The sequence below is a fragment of the Melanaphis sacchari genome, unplaced genomic scaffold (genome assembly GCF_002803265.2).
Source record: "Melanaphis sacchari strain LSU unplaced genomic scaffold, SCAv2.0 Contig20_pilon_pilon, whole genome shotgun sequence".
Classification (NCBI taxonomy): Eukaryota; Metazoa; Arthropoda; class Insecta; order Hemiptera; family Aphididae; genus Melanaphis; species Melanaphis sacchari.
In genome coordinates this window covers 1,688,996-1,709,796 of record NW_020271042.1, presented here as the reverse complement: position 1 = coordinate 1,709,796, position 20,801 = coordinate 1,688,996, and the positions used below count along the sequence as shown (strand labels likewise).

General features: G+C 25.2%; 1 protein-coding gene across 1 annotated transcript; it reads left to right on the top strand.

The window, feature by feature from the left end:
• Positions 1 to 10,074: 10,074 nt before the first annotated feature.
• Positions 10,075 to 11,982, top strand: LOC112593702 (endocuticle structural glycoprotein SgAbd-9-like). The gene is made up of 4 exons (XM_025338218.1): positions 10,075 to 10,212; positions 10,377 to 10,705; positions 10,815 to 10,933; positions 11,738 to 11,982. The coding sequence occupies exons 1-4, from the start codon at positions 10,195 to 10,197 to the stop codon at positions 11,875 to 11,877; spliced, it is 606 nt and encodes a 201-aa protein (XP_025194003.1). The 5' UTR covers positions 10,075 to 10,194; the 3' UTR covers positions 11,878 to 11,982.
• The last annotated feature ends 8,819 nt before the right edge of the window (positions 11,983 to 20,801 follow it).

Sequence of the window (20,801 nt, the reverse complement as noted above, 5' to 3'; positions counted from 1 at the left end):
TTTATGTCCTTTATACATTACAAAAAACCCGAATTGCATACAAGGTCATGCGTTCGAAATATTTCGTGTTACCTTTATCGTTGAACACACTGTATTATGGAAAACCTTACGTTTAGAATAATCTATTTTATAGTTATTTTTAAATTTTTAATATTGTAATGAAATTATCTATTATCATTTATCAACTTTGAAGGTTAAAATATTATTTAAGGCTCCAAAGAGAATTGTTTTTATACTTTGATTTTGAAACAAATTATGATCATTTCAGAATAATCAAAATAATATATGTGTTATCTTTACCACATCTTAATAAGACAAAAACATAAGATAATAATTTAAATGTATTAAAATTTAACCATTTTTAATTTATTATTATAGTAATTAGCATAATAGCATATTATGTGTAGTTATCTAAAATTCATTCAATAATTATTAATATTTATTTAATTAGAAATAGAAAAAAAGTTCATTCATAGAAAAATTAAATGTATAAAAAATTAAAAACTAAGAACTTTTTAAAAAGTTACAAGGTATATACGGGAATTGTTCCTTCTACCATTGAAAACGCTCCTGTTCCGTTTTCCGTCCACAAAAATTTAAGCCATTTAAATTTTAAGGGCTTGATTACAAAAATCCATAAAATTAGATACGAAAACGTACATTTTGTGTAAATAGTATCATCCTGTACACGTGCATAAAAATAAAAAAAATGTGTCAATGGTTTTAGTTAACTTACTACTTAGTGAATTAGTGAAGTGTAATCGACTGTAATAATTAGATATTAGTTATATTTTGTAAAGTAATTCACCAGGTACGAGTATACTCATTGGTGCTCACCTGCTTTTTTCTTTATTAATGCTGTTATTCAATATCTGATTTTAGACACTTTTAAATATAGGTACCTATATATTTAAATTTCCGAGATTTTTTTTGTACTGCCAAAGGAATATTTTGTGGAGATACAAACTTCTATTTTTTATCAGAAGGAAAAAGGAGGTATTCTACTGTAAATTATTTGTTTAGAAGATATGAGAATAGGGGCTATGATTATTTGAAAATATATTAGTAATTAATTTAACAAAGTTTATAATTTGTAAGAATGGTCAAATATAATAAATTCTTTATTTAATATTACATTTATTTTATATTTAAGTAAAACTATTTTCGAGGCTTTAATCCTTAGTGTAAACAATTAAACAGGTATTTTAAAGTTTCATAACGTTCATTTAAGTAGGTAAAAATGTACAATGGTCAATGGAATAAGACATAGTACTATTGTATTATTTGAAATGAATAATTTTAATATTTTTTCATTCCTGGAATTTTTAAGAATATGAACTAGGTTTTGGCAACTATTCAATATTATACTGTTTTGTTCTTTTTCATTCAACATGAGAACAAAATTATTTACTCATTAAATTGACACATTAATAAATTACCCATCTTATAGTTTTTAGAAAATTAATATTTTTTTGTGTGTCCTTACATATAATGACGTTCTTATAAAACATTACAACACTTTAATATGATATATTATTTTATTATACGGTTGGTTTTGAACCACGTCACATCAAATCATTCAAAATTATGACGTCACATTAATCATCTCTATGACTAAATTATTATATTCAATTGATAGGTATATAAATTATCTATACTATCGTTTAAAAAAAAAATCGTGATGGTACCAATAAAATTTTTATGAAAATAATATTTAATGATTTTATTGAAATATTAAATTGTAATTTAATTGTTACATCGTAAATTGTAGACAATAAGTAGTATTAACATAGGTATGTATTGAAGATTATCCATATGAATACACATTTATAAGTATAAATGCTGAGAAAAACTTCATAATATCGATTATAGCAGTTTATACTATAAAACAGCGATTTCCAAACTTTTTTGGTTCACACATCCCTCCAAAAAATAAATAATTCAATCGCACCTCCTTTAAATAAATGAAACAAAAAAAAAAAATTAGTGTATAGTACTGTATTGTATTTATAGTGTATATGTACAATAATATAAAGTATAAACACTATGAACTATATAAACAGTATTGGTGTGGTTTTCAAGTTATTCAAGATACGCAACCAATTGCCGATTTACGTTAGCTAGTTGTATCATTATATTTAAGTATTATTACCACTGTTTTAATTTTATATGTTGATTTAACTTTAATGTGTTTAGATTACTTCATAATCTCTATTATTTAACAGATTTCAAGGAATCATTGATTTATTAACATACTTATTATTGTATAGTATAAAAGATAGAAGAAAGTTAAATTATCAATATCCTCGTATCTTTTAATCACATGGCTTTTTTTATCTATTGATTTTTCTTCAAGACAGAAAACAATGTATATAATTTATCCTTAAAATAAAAATTCATGTTTTCAATACATTATATTATTTATATAATTATGTGAACGTCAAGAAATTTCCAAGACCTAAGAGTGTTATTATTTAATAAAGTGTACTTAGGTCTCTACTTAATAATATACCGAGTGATCTTCTATCAAACTAAACCCATTATTTCAATAACTATTATACATTTTTTATCGTTTTAATTTTTAAGATTTTTACTTTTTTGAATGACAGTATGTATATTTTTATTTTTATTTTATAAAGCAAAACATTTTTGATACATAAAAATCGAATTTTAGAGTAGTTTATGAGTTATATATAAGTATTTAAAGTTTTGGTGAGAGGAGTGGAGTAATATGGGTATACACCACAAAATATTAGTCTACTATTTTGCTTATCTAAATTTTAAATATTTATATATAACTCATAAACTACTCGTCCAAAATTCGATTATTGTCTATCGAAGTACTCCGAAAAGTGTTTTGTTTCAAAAAATAAATTAAAAATATATATTGTCATTCAAAAAAGCAAAGAACACAAAAAATTATAACGATAAAAACATTATTAATTTAAAACACAGTTGTTTTATTTCGACTGAAAATTATCTAAAAAAATATTTTCAAAAACGCAAATAGATATTGAAATAATGGATAATATGTTGTTCAATAAAAGAATCATTCTATATCGGGTATTCATTGTACCTACATATATATTTAAAATTATTTAATGATTTATAGTTCGTATTACATTTAAATATCTATATAAATAGAAGAAAAAAATGTGATTTTTTTTAAATATAAAAATAATTGGGTTAAAATATGTCAGTATTTAAAATTAAAAATTATTAATTATTATTATATAAATATAATAATTAAAAATAATTTTGGCATCTGCAGATAAATGCGAGAATACAATTTTTGTTTCATTTTAATCGGGACAAAATTCATCTTCTTTATTTCAAAAATTTGAACTCACCGCTGTATGGATACATGATAATATTATTTTTTATAAAAATAAATACATTTTAGCATTTGAATTTTTTTCTTTAACTAATTTTCTAACCGGATTGAATAGAGGTTAACCATTTTTGGAGAAGGTCAATATTTTACTGATAGTACTTAGTAGTATAGTACCTCTTCACTGCTTACATAAATATTAATCAACAAAAAGTTGATTTAAACTCATTTTTAAGTGAGATACTAATCCCTGCGCCCATTCCAAAATTCAATTATGACTATCAAACGCCTACATACTATATTCGCCGGTGTCTTATTAGTTATTAGTAATATAATGCTACAGGTTATACATCATAAATGTATATAAGACGTGCTAGATTACTTTTTTTGGTGTTATGCAGGACCTGATTACATTAGTCATTATTGTTATTACAACTATTACATTTGTCGCATTGCACACTGTAGATAAACAAAACCTATCATTATATATTTCTAAGTACAATTATGAACTATGGTACCAAATCTTCAAAGATTATCTCAAAAAGAGTAATGTCATGAGTCATGACAAAAACATTACTTGCATGTGAGAAAAATATTGGCTAAGTAAAAAACGTTTCTATATTAGTTATACATTTATAAAGTCGTGATATCACGCGACGATACGAGTGCTAACGTCAAAACATAATAATAGTTAAGAATTACTCTATACTCATAATTTATGAATCATAATAATTAATCATATTTTTGAATTTCCTAGACAATTGGTTATTCATACAGGTATAATCAGTATTTTTAATATAGACAATATTTATATCTATACAAAACCATATATAGGTATAAATTATATCAAAGATAAATTTCAAATTTGATATCTATAGGCTATAAATTATTTAAACAATCATGAAAAATTATAGTCTATCAATAAAAAAATATTAAAAACTCATAAACAGTTCTTAAATATTTGTAATTATACATACATAAATTATAATATTTGAAAGTATAGATGCCAACTGAAACAAATATCAATTAGTAGCTTATGATAGTAAAAGTCAAACTTAAACAACATTAAATTTAGTAATTAATATAATCCGAATCCGATGTCGTAATTTATTTTAATTTTTTAAGACGTTCGTATTAAAACTGTTAAACATTTGTTTCACAATACCTTTAAATTGTCTGTGCCGTGAGGCGATGATGGTACCTAATACTTAAGATATATGATAGCCAACAGGCGTGGTAGCATTGGATTCGAGTCGTGGAACCGGTTGTGAACTTGTAAATTACTAATTTTTCCATATACATCTGAAATAGAATTATAGAACAAATATCGATAATTTGTTTTCAGAAGGTAGCTCTTTTTAATTTTATTCAAATCTACTTCGTAGTTATAATATACCTAATATCTATATGTCTATACATAACCTGTACATGGAACAATTCGGTTAAATGTTTTGCACATTACATTATACACATTTCTTTAAAAATATAAAAATAAAATACAATTTGATTTTTTATTATATTAAGTCATTGTCGGAATAAAATAGATAAAAATTAAATGTCAATATAAGTCCTGAATTTCATTACCTAGTAACTATATTAATTTTAAATAAATTAAGTTTTATTTCATATTTGTGTATATGTTATATTATATATTTATGTTAATTTGAAAAGTACCGAGTATTACAATATATGTATAAATGTATAATGTATTTATATATACATTATAGATTGTATGATGTACAATATTTTTGTAGCAAATATGTATATATCCTTATGTATTATAAATAATATTTAAATAGTAAATAGGTAGCTACAACTGAAGACCTAATAATTAACAGCCAAGAAGTATACGTAACGTATAATTATTTTACCTTTAGGCTGTAACCTACGAACTTCGGTAAAATATATTTCTGTCAATTATTCTTATTATTAGACCTACATATATACCAAATATAACTTATGGTAATTAAAATTTAACGCAACTAGAAGTATATACGTAAATATATTGATTTGAGGATAAGTCTGAAGTAGCAAGTAGTTTAAGTAGTATTATTTTTAAGTTATTTATTTTTTAAATGTTTAGTTTTTTTTTTAAATATTTAAAAATATTGTTGGATTATTTGACCGTGATTATTATCATGGATTACATTTTACTCTTGAATATAATAAAATTAGAAAACAAAATATGGATGTGTAATAAAAAAACATCATAATTTCAAAAATATGGTAAAAATATATTTTTTTGATCAATTTTAATAAGTGAATAAAATTGCCATACGAATAATTTTCTAAACATTTTGATAAATTATAAATAGGTAGGTAGGTAATAGTATATTTAACAATAATATTACCATCTATTCAAATAAATTTTAATTAAACTTTTTTAACCAAGTATTCGAAATTTACTGTATAGAAATAGATGTATAAAAGTACTGAAAGTTTATTATATGATATATATTCGTACATTATACATATAGCCAATTAAGAATAGATGGTATATCTAATAATATTATATGTATTTTTTATGTCCTCATTAAATTATTCAGGAAGAATTCTATTTCCCATGCAATTTTCTGATTTTTAATAAAAAATTGATTTATTATACTTCAATACAAACGATTATAAATCAATAAAACTAGTATTTACTGTATTTTACTAAAATAAGAGTAAAGTTATCGAAATGATTGATTCGTACAAGGACAACTTTCGCTAAAATATTGATTAAAAATATAAGCGATGGCAGATAGGTCAAAATCTGGTAAAAAAAAATTATTCAATTTGTAGGTAGACATTAGACAGATATTGACCAATATTAGAGTTGTAAAATATATTGTGTAGAGCGAATAATTTTTTTAAAAATATGAAAATGATTGAATTCAAGAAATTAAAAAAAAAATTTTCTGGATAAGTAAGACTTAAAATTGAGTGCATTAAAAAACAAAAATAACCACAGTATCCATTGTATGCTAATATATAAATATATCTATAAATGTACCATATATTTAAAAAGGACAAATTTTATTGCCGGAGCAATTTGTTGATAGTATTATTATACTTGCAAAGTCTTATAGCAATCAAAATAGTGAATAATACCTATAAAAATGCTATACAACTCTAGAGTTTGGCAAAAGTGGACGAATGCGTTTAATTATTCAAAAGTTCACTCAGAAATTATAAATAATAATACTTGTTAATGCAATACTAATACAAAGCTAATAAATGCAATAGGTACTCAGTACCTTTACCTATGTAATATACATATTATACATAAACGTAGTACGTACTGTGCCTACATGATATTTTATATTATATATACTATTTGCATCTAGTATATACTTTACATTACATAAGACTTTATGATCTACTCTCCACAGTTTATATTCGGCTTTCGAAGACAGTGTAAGCAATATCTATAATATATCTATATTCTACGAAAAATTCATATGATAATCGATAGGGAGTCTTAAAGTATACATTAATCACCCCCTCTTTAAAAAAAATCAAAATACCATATGTGACCCATTAAAAATATAAAATAAGGATTATGAAAAGAAATTATAATATTATATAAGGATATACTCATATATATATATCTATAAATTATTTTATTTTCTTACACTAAAAATACATAGACATTTGTTCCAAACGTGTGGTAGATTAATATCAATTACGGGTTAAGCTATTAAATTATATATTTTAAATTTTTATGATATAGAAATATCACGGTAGTCAAACATTATATACTATGCTAATATTACAGACATTTTTATCTTTTTTTTTATTTTATTTTATTTTTGGTTATTTGATTGTATATTTATTTATTTAAAAGGTTGTTTTTGGAGGATTTTATTTTGTTGGACGGAGGATCAATTTTACGCACACACAAAAAAAAAACAATTAAACCAATTTTACCAAAAACTATAGTATTACGTAAGACTCCCATAAATAATTTACTGTTTTTTTCTTGTTCATTTTTAAAATAACTGAACATTTTAAAAGCACAAATTAAATCCAATTTTTCTACAAAAACTACCCTTAAAGTTATGGATTGAATAATTTTTCTAACTACTTTTTGTGTATATGCATATACAGGTACACACATAAAAATACACTCTTCATTCATCATTGTAAAATCAGTACATTTATCACTCCGTTTAGAAACTAAAAAACAGTGTAAAGGTCATAATCTTTTTAATAACTTATAGGTATATGTCATAAATATTTACATTGTTATGTTTTCTGGTTATAGCGTATAAACAACCAAAATAATTATATGTATAATATATTGTATAACTATAGATACATAACCACATAAGTAACATCCTATCATCATAAATGGTTATAAATTAGTAATCACTATAAAGTATGAATAAACAAATATTTTTTTATCAAAAGAAAATACACAGCATATATGATACATTCATCGCGGTGCTCGGAATCTAAAATTTGGTGTAAGTACTATAATTTTGTAGAAAAGTTACGCGCGACTCATAAGGACGAAATGACCGTGTAATAGGATATCAATATAAACTTTAACAGTACATAATGCATTACAATAATTTTTTAATTATTCTATCAAAATTCAAAATACTTAAAACATACGACTGAGGTAATTCGTGCGGTACACTATTAAATGGATTATCAACCCGTATACGCTATCATATTATACTAACTACATTTAACCTTAATGCGTTTAAAGTTATCAACAAATAAAAAATATATAAAAAATACTACGTCATGATTTATTACATACATATATTTATACACATACATGATATAATGCGTCGTTATATAATAATGCGTTTTAAGTCTTATAAATCGGGATGTGTGAGGACCCTATGCTACAGGACGAACAATGTATAATTATAATAAGCGTCGAGCTGTAATAATCATTAATACAGCCCACTTTTATATACCTATTAGGTAGGTACCCACAAATTACAATAAGCTAACTATGGATCTATTATTTCTTAATTTATTTTTACAAAGTATATTGTATTATATAGGTACGTATAGCCGCATAGATACAACACCAATGTCATAATCACCAATATTTTTCATACATTAGTTCGCGTAATTTCAGTAATTTTCGGAAATATTATGATTGTATGCGAATTACACGACTTATCTGTATACGGCGAGAACCTATACTTGTCTTGTAGATGACAGTATATTCAACGATATTAGCGCTTAATATTAATTATATTAAATGCGATGTGCCGACTTGCTGTATAATAATGCACGAACTATACGGGAAAATAATTAAAAAACGATATAAATAATATAAAATAGACAAATAGCCACCTTTAAAGTTGCTTGTTAATCGAAATATTAGATAATAATATATTTAATAGGTGTTATCTACCCATACGTACCTATAGCTAATTCATTGACATTTGACGTATTAAGCAAATTTTTATTTTTTAACACGTAAATATAATTATATATACATAAATGTTAACCGTTTAAATTATAATATATTCAATTTATTATTTCAACCATTTAACTTAAATATAATGTATGTATTAAAATTTTTTTTTTAATTTATCTGCATTACATAAGTTGTACATGCAACCATTTAGGTATGTACAGGCTCTTTTAAATTTTGTGTGATACAATTTTCACAAGGGTCGCACAGGATCATTTATAGTTTAAATAATCAAATTTAATATTGAGATTGAATACCAATAGTACTATTTAAACGTATAGATAGTAAAAAAAATTAAAAATCAACCATTAAACTCATTTACAAATTTTAAATATTTGTCAATATTTTATAAAAATAAATATATTTAAATATATATGTAAATAATGTTTATTCATGTGGAATACTATTATAAGAGTCTTAATAAAAACAGTTATTTACTTAAAAAAAATTATTCAGAATAATACAACACAAACATCAAATATCCATTATACCCATTAGTTATTACTTATTATTATAGATATGTAATTTAATAATTACTATATTTGTACTTATAAACTATTTGATGGACACTTTTATATTATATTATATGTTACTTCGAAACCATAATAATTATCCGTTTCAAAAACATGGATAAATAATATATATTTTGCACGAATTTTGAGATGTTTAAGAAATATAATACCTACCTACATTTATAAATGTATAATATATATAACTCAGTTCTCTTTACCTTTCATAGGATAATTCACGAACGAGTTAGCAGATACACATATATATAAATATACACACTGGTTGGTTTAGTTAGTATATAATAATATATTTTATGAAAAATACAAAAATATATGTATTGTGTATATGATGCATTAATGCATAAAGCATACAGCGACGACCTTTATTATTATATATTATGCCCGTAAGTCAAAACAACTTGGTATCGTTATGTATATTCTATAGCACATAGTAAGTACCTATATGCGCTATATGCAATAGTATTTGACATGATAATGATCGTGTCTTATCGATTCAACTGCAATTTGTTTAACAAACTACCTCTTTCACATCTTAAAACAATTAATAAAATTAATACGTACTCATAACCGGCAAATAATATCTATGCAGTGATTGTAATGGGTATAATATTATGTGTGTATATACACGTCTAAAAACATCTCGACTAGGTATCGATGGTATACTGTTGCTCAATAACAAGTGAGCAGGGTTATGTCTTATTGTGCCGCTGTAGCAGACGATTTACAGAGTAGGCAAAACGGGAGTGATTGTCGTGGCCATAAAATGTTTATAAACGACCGTTTTTGCCATCTAAAATTCAGTATCGATCCGGCAAGCTCATCCAACAGACACCATAATACCATAAACCAATATAATATATTATTTGCAGTCGTAGACAACACAGTTTCACAGTCCTGCAAAAATCATGTCTGGTTATCAAGTGGTGAGTTGACGATACTTGAATATTTTTAGATTTTTTTGAACAGTCGTACGACGCTTTCGTTGTGCCTCGCCTGTTGCAAATCAAACCAAAAATAAATCCACATCAATATATCCACCATCTCAAAACGCGCTTTTCAAATGTTTGTTTTTCTTGTTACCGTACAGGTGATGCGTTTTGCGGGAATAACGGCTCTGTTGTTGGTCGCGGGCTGTTCTTCGCAGACGGCGCAGCCAGCATCAGTCCCGGTTGTTTCAACTTCCCCATTGCCGCCGCCATCGCCTTATTTCAATCCCTTCAGACAGGCACCGTACCCACAACAATACGTCGGTGGACCACAGCAACAGTTTAACGGCGTGCTGCCTCCGCAGTTCATCGCCGGATCCAACATCCCTCAGAGATTCTACAATGGCCCAAATCCCGCGTACGTCGGACAGTTCGTGCCCATCTTACAGCAATCGTTCGACATCAGTCCGGAAGGCAGTTACAGTTTCAGGTGAGCGTGCTGATAATGATGGTTTTTGCGTGTTTTTTTTTAATATAATTTATAGTTTAAATGCCATAATGCTATGTTATAATATACTAATCGGGTATACGGCTTACAGTTACCAATCCGCCGATGGAACACAGAGACAAGAATCGGGAGGTCTGAGGTATCCGGCCGTCCAAGGATACCCACCAGTGATGTCCGTCCAAGGATCATACTCCGCGATAACTCCAGAAGGTAACATAGATAGAAGTACATTTATTATAACAATATACATAATATCATACGTCGTACGTTATATGCATAACGAATGATATATAATGACGTCTCGCATACGTTTATTTTTGATTCGATTTTCTATCTTGGCGATCGTTGAATTTCCACTGGTATCTGAATGTAATGCGACAGTCGATCCATACAAATATACCAAATGGAAATAATATGTCGATGGACCATGATGTAATATTATATTGTATAAATAAAACAACAGCAATTGATTCGGGTTTCGAATAAATACAATCCGAATGTCTGTCACTTTTACTTCTCGTATCGACTACTTCCACAGTAATATGGTCACATTGTAATAATTGAACAGTATTGTATTTAAAATATAAGATACGCGCATACTCACATCAATACGCATTCAACAATAGATACGTATATGAAGTGCATAACTCTAAAACATAATATCGTATATTATATTACATTCATATAATCATATACCTATTATTTAGTTTTAGGTTTGTATAACGACATTATATTACTGGTAATTTTCCATCGACGAATAGTTTATACTTATACTTACACGTAAAGGTTTTTTTTAATAAACATAGGTACAATATATTATATAATTGCTAAATTATTTTAGCTTTCGATGAATCAATCATAATTTTTCTCACATGAATGAATTATACCCATACAGTTCATACGTAAACATATATAGACATTCGAATTTCCATACATTTATATTATATTATATTTTTATGTTTTAATTGTATATATACACTGTCTCATATGAATAAAATAAAATAATTATTTCAGGAGTTCCAATTGAAGTTGGATACATAGCCGATGAAAATGGATATCAGCCAACCGGACCAAGTGTCCATCCAGCAATCCAACGAGCAGTAGCGCAACAAGTGGCTCAAGCCAAATTAGAACCACCACATTACAACAAATAATCAAGTCTAAAATGAATAAAAAATATTAATGATATCAATCCTGAAATTTGTAAAAACAAAAATAAAGCTCAATAAAGCGATGTAAATTTAAAATAAATAACAACGTGTGTGATTATTTAATTTCTAATTCCTGATCACTAATTATACTCTGCACAGTAATTATGTTTAAATTACTTATACATGAATAAATTTAAAAAAATTAATATTATTATATTTTAACATACATGTGCTTCACGCTTGAATAGTCACCGTATAGGTGCTTTACCGTATCCACCCCACCCTTATTATATCTAAATAAGTCAATTTTATTTAGTATGAAATTTTTGGCTCTTATTTTAATCTTAATATATATACATAGGTATCTATATATAAATTAATTTAAAAAAGTTTTAATTCCAATTGGACTGTAATTATTTATGTTAAAGTTTTTTTTTATAATATTGTTTTTCCAAATTTTTGGGTGAAAATTTAAAACCTAATTGGATACTTGATCCATAATATAGGCATTGTTTCACAATAGACTTTAATACAATAAATAATTTCAAGTTTCAACTTGCCTAACTTTATTTTACATCCAATATTATGTATTGAACTAAGATTTTCAATTTTTCAAATATTACGTTAAAATGTTAAATATGTACATATTCATTTTTAAAGTTTATTTAATTACGACCAATTTATACATTGTTCTTATCTTTCTAAGCTAACATAAATAAAATAGTTCAAATCTTAAATTTTAAGAAACTTTTTGCATTATAAAGTTATATTTTAAAAACTATATGATAAACTACGTTATAAAATACTTACGTAATTAAAATATGACGAAAGTTTACTTCAAATTAAGTATTAACATTTAAATTTTAAATTCAATTTACTAATAGTTATTTTTAAGTTAAAAGTCCTAAGTCAATAAAAATGGGAAGGGTTATGCGTGTAATTAGACATTTTACTTTTAAAAACAAGAACCAACTCGAGCAATAGTGGGATACGTCTTTAATTTAAATGAGCATCAATTAAGCTTACCTTAGTAAAATAAATTTTTCAAATGGGAACTAATTTGGCCAAATTAAACTACATTATCTCAAAGGTTATTAGGTATTGACGTAAAGGTTACGTAACCTAATCTTACGTTGTAAACTCGTAACCCTAATATAAATAAACGAATTTAAAATTAGTATGTACCATAAGTTTGTTTTCCTCCGTTGCCATTTTTTGCATCTAGGTCATCATAAAAATTAGGTACTGGTTTTATCGAATTAAAAGGAAGTTCATTTCTGCAAGACTCCTGATGTATAATATACGATCAAAAAACTATAATTAAACAACACGCTTTTCATAGACTTTAAAAAATAATATAAATATAATAATACTACATTTTTTTTTTTTTTTAATCCTCTTTATGAAAAAATCCTGCTTGTTGACCTATTTTGCCGTATTTACATATTATACACTTTTCACAAAATAGCAGATATTTTCTAAAAAATCACTGAGAAATTATGAAAATTATTTTTAGTAATATTTCCTTTACACTCGGTATACCAATTCCAGCAAATGTTTTAATTATTTAGAATCTAAAATATACATAACTGCTTAAAACTTTTGAATCGCTCTATAGTTCTACTTATTTTGCAAAGAAATATTATTGAGATCTGTGAATCGTTATGAATATTGTGTATTATACGGATTATTGGGGTGAAGCAACCAGTGAAGGGGTTCCCCGCCCACAGGTTTGGACCACCAACCTTTGAATCATGTTTAAGTATTTTTGGTATTAATGCAAATTGTAATTATAATATTTAATCATAATACATGAAGGACAAAAATATAGATATAAAAACTAAAACTAGGAAACTCGATATGCTGTACAATATGATTTGATTTGATTTCAAGTACTTCTTGTCCTCGTGACTTCATAATTATTGTGTAGCTCATTGAAAAGGGTATATATTATATATAATTGAATAAATAAATGATAAATTTGTGTATCTTTTCGAAAAAATTATTCTGAATGAAAGAGACTTATGGATCATCATTTAAAATGTTATATTATTATTATTAATGTTAAAAATTCGATATAGGTTGAATCTGCCAAAATTATTGCTCATGATTTATAAGTCAATCCCGACGCTCCGTAGAATAATAGTATAAAAAGATATTCAACCTTGAATCTAGGTTAAAATACTAAGTCAAAGAACTAATGGATTTATAAATGTAAGATTAAAAAAAAAAAACAAAAGATACTACCCATATTGAATAAAAAGTCCAATTAAATAAAAAAGTAGAGAATAGCCGATTTAATAAAATAATAATTATCAGATAATTTGAGCATCATTGTAAAATACCAATAATATATATAAGTTATAAATATATATACAAACTTTTCATCAAAATTTAGGTATGCGGTCACCAAGGCTGAACCTATAAAAAGTTTTCAGGGAATTAGCATGTGAGTAATATAAAGATTATTAAGATTATTGTTGTTAAAGACCGTTTAATATAGATCCCTACTTGCATTTCGTCGAAAGATAAATATTTATTTGGAAATTTAGTCTAAGCCATATTAGTATATTTCAATTTTTTTTTTTTTTTTTAATTATGCTTTGCCGCTTTGGCAACTATGATTATTATTTATTAGCATCATTCAGTGACTACAACGTCCACGTTATACTACAACACCACGTCATACCATGCACTGATGGCCCTATATTGCAAGTTTTTGAGCTATAATGCTTTGTTATTAATGTTGTATTAATATTAAAAATGAATGTTAAATTTCTAAGTTTGCATAATGAGAGAAAATGTCAGGGGTAAGCAGTTGAACCCACACACCAGGTAAGGCCTTGGCGGTCACTCTTCCTAAAATCCCGCTACGCAAATTAAAGCGTAAATGGTGTAGAAATTTACTTAATTTATTAAAGAGGTGTTACAATGAGTGGGTTTTTCTTTAACATGATATTCATATTATTTTAATTTTGTAAATATATCAAATTTGCTTATTATTATAGCTGTGTACAGATTGTAAAATTTTCTTTTGTTATAAATAATTATACAATTTTTTTTATATAATTTGAATATAAATAATATCAGAAAAAGTATTCTGTTAAAAAAATAAATAATTTTATGTTGGCGTATGTTTTTAAATATTTTAAATTATAAACGATCAATTAATATATTCGATAATATCCAAATAAATAAAACAAACCATTACATTTTTAAATGTATAAGGTTAATTTATTTTATTATAAACAATGATATAGGAACAATAATTGTCACCGGTAATAATAGCTAGATAATGGATAAAAATTACAATAAATATTACACATCTACATTCTACATAGATGAAATTAGATAATAAAAATTAGTAAATATAGTTACCATTATAAAGCATATTGAAATATTTGAAATCATTGATAAAATTGAGTAGACGTATTTTGTCTACTAATTATTATAAGTATGATATACTTCACATATATAAGTTATTTTTAAAGTTGCTTTCTCACAACTGGTGTACTTGGCCAATATTTGGTACTGCTGGTTACTTGCCATTTCATTGGATCAGTATACTTGTACAATTATTTGTCACTGGTGCCGTTCCCGAAGATTATGGGTAAATGTGTCATAAGTCAAAGGAACGGCCATTATACTTATTATTGCTGATCCCACGACTGGTTCGTGTAAACCGGGAAAACAGTAGCATGCTAACTTTGGTCCAGATCAAATGACGTCAAAGTTAATGGGTACTAATATTAAATAATATTTTATAATATAATAATTTAAATAATTTTTTTAACAAAAAAACAAAATATTAAAAATTATTATTAAAATGAAACCTTCACCACCAATATTTGCTATAAACAGCCAGCTGTGAAAACAGTGAACTTGGTTACTTGTACAAGTGCTCAATTATTGCAGGTGTACTTGACAATACACCAGTCGCGGAAATGCGGCTTAATATTCGTCCCCTCCCCCCGTTATCTCGAACTGATTCCGCTTATGTACACTTAACAATGATAACCAAAGGTACATTTTGTCCGTTTGGTATTTTTTGTAAATTATAAATACTTATACTAGTTTCTATACGTACTGGCTACTATTAATTTGTTCATATTATGAACATTTACGTATTACATTATTATTATTTACTATAATTTATAAGTTATAAATTATAACGTATAACATATTATTGACATTAGGTCAATCATTACAAAAATGGATATATTTTTTTAAATATGATTTAAATCAATTTTTTAACTATAATTTTTTATCTTATTCGTTGATTTCTTTTAACCTTGAATTTTTTGTTTGATAGATATTTTAGTATATGATAATTTTTTCCAATACCGACAGCCGAAAGACGAAAAGGTTCATGACATTTATAATTTAAAATGCTTAAAATTGGTCTAATTATTTTTAAAATATCATTGTAGATAGAAGATAATTATTTATGTTTGTAATGGAGAAAAAATTTCAAATCTCCTTTCAATGATGCATATTATTTTTAATTTAGTACATCAAAATAATTAAAATCAGTGGCGTAGCCAGGATTTTTGTTCGAGGAGAGGGGGCTGATCAATTTTTTTACATAGCTGTGGTTTACTTAGGTTCTTTCATAATTTGAACATGCAGATGCTGAAGTTTTATTTTAAATTTTTGTTTCTATAACCCCTTAACATATATTGATTTAATATACTTGTATACTTTAAATACTTTGGATATTTTATTTTAATAGTAATATACAATAATTTTTAAATGTTCTTAAAATTTCGAGAGGGGGGACTACAGTCCCCTCAAACCTCTCCCTGGCTACGCCACTGACTAAAATAGATCGATAAAAAATCATAAATTATCGCATAAATATACAATCTCATCAAAATATTTAAAATATCAACTTCAAACGCGTACAAAAAAAAAAAAATGTCTATGTGTTTTCTATATTTTTATTTTTGTAAAAAAATTTTCGAGAACCTTGTATTAGTTGTATTACATTTTTAGGTTTTTTACGAAGAAACAAAAAACCTGTTAAAATTATTCGAACGTATATATATGCCTTACTATATACGTTTATATATGCCTATAAATAACTCAAAGAGAGCGAAAATATTTTGAAAATAAATATATTATATCGAGATATTACTAACATAAATACTTAGTAAACAAGTCCCTAAAATAATTTCTTGAATAAATTACAAAAAACACTTAAATTTTTCTAAAACTGGTGTTTTATGTATTACTTATATTCTTATTTTCATACTGTTTCTTTTTAGTTTTTTCCAGTAATAATTATGAAAAATACTGCCAGTATATGGAATCCAAAAACCTCATCAACATTTAATGGAGTCATAAACTCATAAGAAATTTTTGATTCCAAATACCAAATATTAGTTAACTAAGAAAAAATATTTCTGAAGGTTTGATGTAGTATAAATATTTAAGATCACAAATTAAAAAAGTGGATTACATCAGTCATTTTTATCCTGTGTTGACTATTAAACTAATTAAATATATCAAAATCTTCATAAGTGAATGGCTCACGACTTACGTATCCCACTTTCCACTTGTATCTTTGAGATAAATTCCTATTTTTGAATTTCAACACATCTGCAAAGAACCAACTAGATGAAAATTGCTACCAGTAACTCTCGTGTATAATATTGGTTTATTATTAGTTATTACATGCTTTGCTATAATAGTTGATAATCTCAGAATCTTAAAGTATATATATCATAAAATATGGATTCTAGTATCTATTTAAAAACCTTAATATAGGTTTTTATACATTAAAAAAGCTGACTAGGAGAATGATTTTAAATAGACCTAGTATAATTTTATACATTGTATAATATTTAAGTCATAAATGTTTAATGCAAATTATATAATGGAACAAACTAGAGTTTAAAATGTTTTGCTTCTTATTTTATACATATAATATATATATATATATATAGGTTGGTACCAAAGTATTTACCAACCTAGCATCTAATACATTATTAGTAAATACGTCATAATGGTTACAAGACGATACATTTATTATATTATGACTTGGACTTTTTTATATTGCATGGTGCGAACTATGTAAATACTTCAGAAAAATAAGGATAACAGGAAAATGAAGAAGATATTATACATAAACATATTTAAATATCTCCAGTATTTATTACTTTATTATTAAAATTAATATCGCAACGCATACAAAATGTCGAAATATAGGTAATTTCATTAAAACAATTTTATTTAAAAAATTTAAAACATTATACTTTACACATTCTTAATTGAAAAAAAATCGGTTTATTTGTATATAATAGTATTAATTTGTGATTAAAATAAAGAAAAAACTGAAAATTAAAAAAAAAAATAAAAATAATTTTAAAGCCAATTTATACATTTAGAAATTAATAGCTAATCTTCATTTGGAATTAATATAGGTAATAGTTACCTCAATCAGCCATAATTTAAATTGCTAGTATTGGATTTTAGAGATATAGAAGTAGTACCTATATCAAATGTATAAATATAATATCTGTATGGCTGTAAAACATAATAGGCACCTATTGATAAACTATAGCTAGTAATTATTTTTCAATTTGTGTAATTTTATTTATCGACTATAAAATATTACTAATATGACTGAAATATTAGTGTTCAACGCTTAAAAATTGATACCTTTACATAAATGAATATGGGTATATGTACGACTAAAAAAAAAAAATACCAAGCATATTTAAATATATATTATTAAATAAATTTTACAAATTATTATATACCTTTTTATAATTTAGAACATAACTTAACCACCATTACATTTCATTATGTTCATATTTTTACTGCTAATAATTTTATTTGCTCAAGCGATAAAAACAAATTAGATAGGTAACAAATGTATTATAAACATATTATGTTATATTTGCCACTATTATATTGCTTTTGCAGTTCTGTAAATTACATAAATATTTTTAAAATACAATTTAAACGCATGTATTCTTATATTTTTCATTGACCCTAGGTCAAGTACAGAAAAATACTTTTACTTATGGACTATGGTGAGGATTCACCTGTTATTACCGCATGTGAATTATAATATACACAATATGTTACAAAAAAAAAAAAACCAGTACCTACTCTGATTTTTTTATATTATTATATAATGCGCATAATACTTATTCTGACAGCGTATAATTATCTGTCATTTAGTGGCAAGAATAAACTAATGGAAAAACTGACAGTCATATAAAATATTATATTATACTTGTATACGTTTACACGTTGTATTGTATTAAATTATATTTTTCTAACGTTAAAATCGAATACATTGTAGCCCAAGGGCCATTAGTTTCAACACTAATAATAATATGCAAATGTATATGGAATAAAAGAATTAAAACAAATCAATATTTTTGTTAGTATAGAAATCACGAATTTCTATGTTAACCGTTAAGGTTGTTTTTTTTTTTTGTTTTTATAGGTAGATACGAAAGGGTATGATTCACGTACTTGAGTGAAAAGTGAGTAGATACTAGGTAGGATTGATACAAAAATTTACAACATGTTTTACAAATTAAAATAGGCAGGCTCGTCACACTAATTACAATAAATGTAGATACTTCGTTTATGATAATGGGACTGGTGGGAGTAGGTTACTAGAACGGTTTTATTAAAAGTCGACGAGCGAAGTGTTATATAATTAATAAGTAATAACTATACATTATGGTAGTGATGAGAAATGAAACGTCACTTTCAAAAATATCATATCATAAGAAATAATGAAATATTTTTAACATTATTTTGACACAAATTGTGTTATATACAATTCTGCCAATGACATGATTTCAGATTTGTAGATTGGGAGTTCTATTTGCTTAGTTCGGAAAAGAAGAGTTAATATTTTTGTCTCACACTTACTTATGCAATTTCAGTATCTACTCAAATTGGTTACTACTTACAAGCGTAAAACGAATAGTCATAACTCATCAGGGCCTCTTTGTATTTCGGTCAAAATCCCAAAATGATACATAAGATATACTCTGATTCCTTATTTAATAAATACACCACTGATACTAGTGATAATAACCATACATTTATTTATTATAGTAGATGTTAAATATTTATTACGTATATGTATAAAAGTATACAAGCATTTTTTAATTTTTCAAGTCTTTTTAAGTAAGATATAGAATTTTACTTTTAAGTTTAGTATACAACTTGATATTTTTATTACGAATTTAAATTTAAACCTTATAGTTATTAATTAATATGAAATCATAAATATTGAATTACAATTTGTTTTTTTTTTCAATAGATTAAAGAAAACAATTTTTTTCTCAAAAATGAGATTTGCTTTATCAAAAAATGAATAGTCAAACTATTAAATTAAAATTAGTAACTATTAAACTTCAATATAATTTAGTAAAACAAAAAAAAATATATGTTAACTTTTTGCTTGTAATTATGGTATATAACCAAAAGTAGTTTTGTTTCTGTAAATATAAGTTAAAACTGTTGTACAAATTAAATAATTAGACTTATAAAAACGTATAAATACAGTAAAATTTTTGTTCAAAAGTCATCAAAAGGACTGGAAATAAAACCATTATTTAACGGTAATTATCCTATAAAAGTGACTGTTAAATGTTTACATAAGTGCAATAATCTTCCAGAAAATCACTAAATAGAGTGTATGCAAATTTAAAAAAACGATATTAAATTTTAAAAATATAAAAATAAACTAAAAATATTATTTATAGTGTGTGAAACACTGAAAATTTATTTACTATATACAATTTAAAATTAAAACAATTGTTTCATATTTAAATTTAAAAATGTTAATAGGCATTACTTTGTTTTAAATTAATTTTATTATTTGAACAGATTTTTTTGAAAATACATACTTCAAAATATTTTCAACTAATACTAATGAAACACGATAAAAT

Bases quoted from the DNA above. Each gene is read 5' to 3' on its own strand.
- LOC112593702 (XM_025338218.1), top strand. The intron at 10,706-10,814 runs GTGAGCGTGCTG...TACGGCTTACAG, and splicing joins GAAGGCAGTTACAGTTTCAG to TTACCAATCCGCCGATGGAA. The intron at 10,934-11,737 runs GTAACATAGATA...TAATTATTTCAG, and splicing joins CTCCGCGATAACTCCAGAAG to GAGTTCCAATTGAAGTTGGA.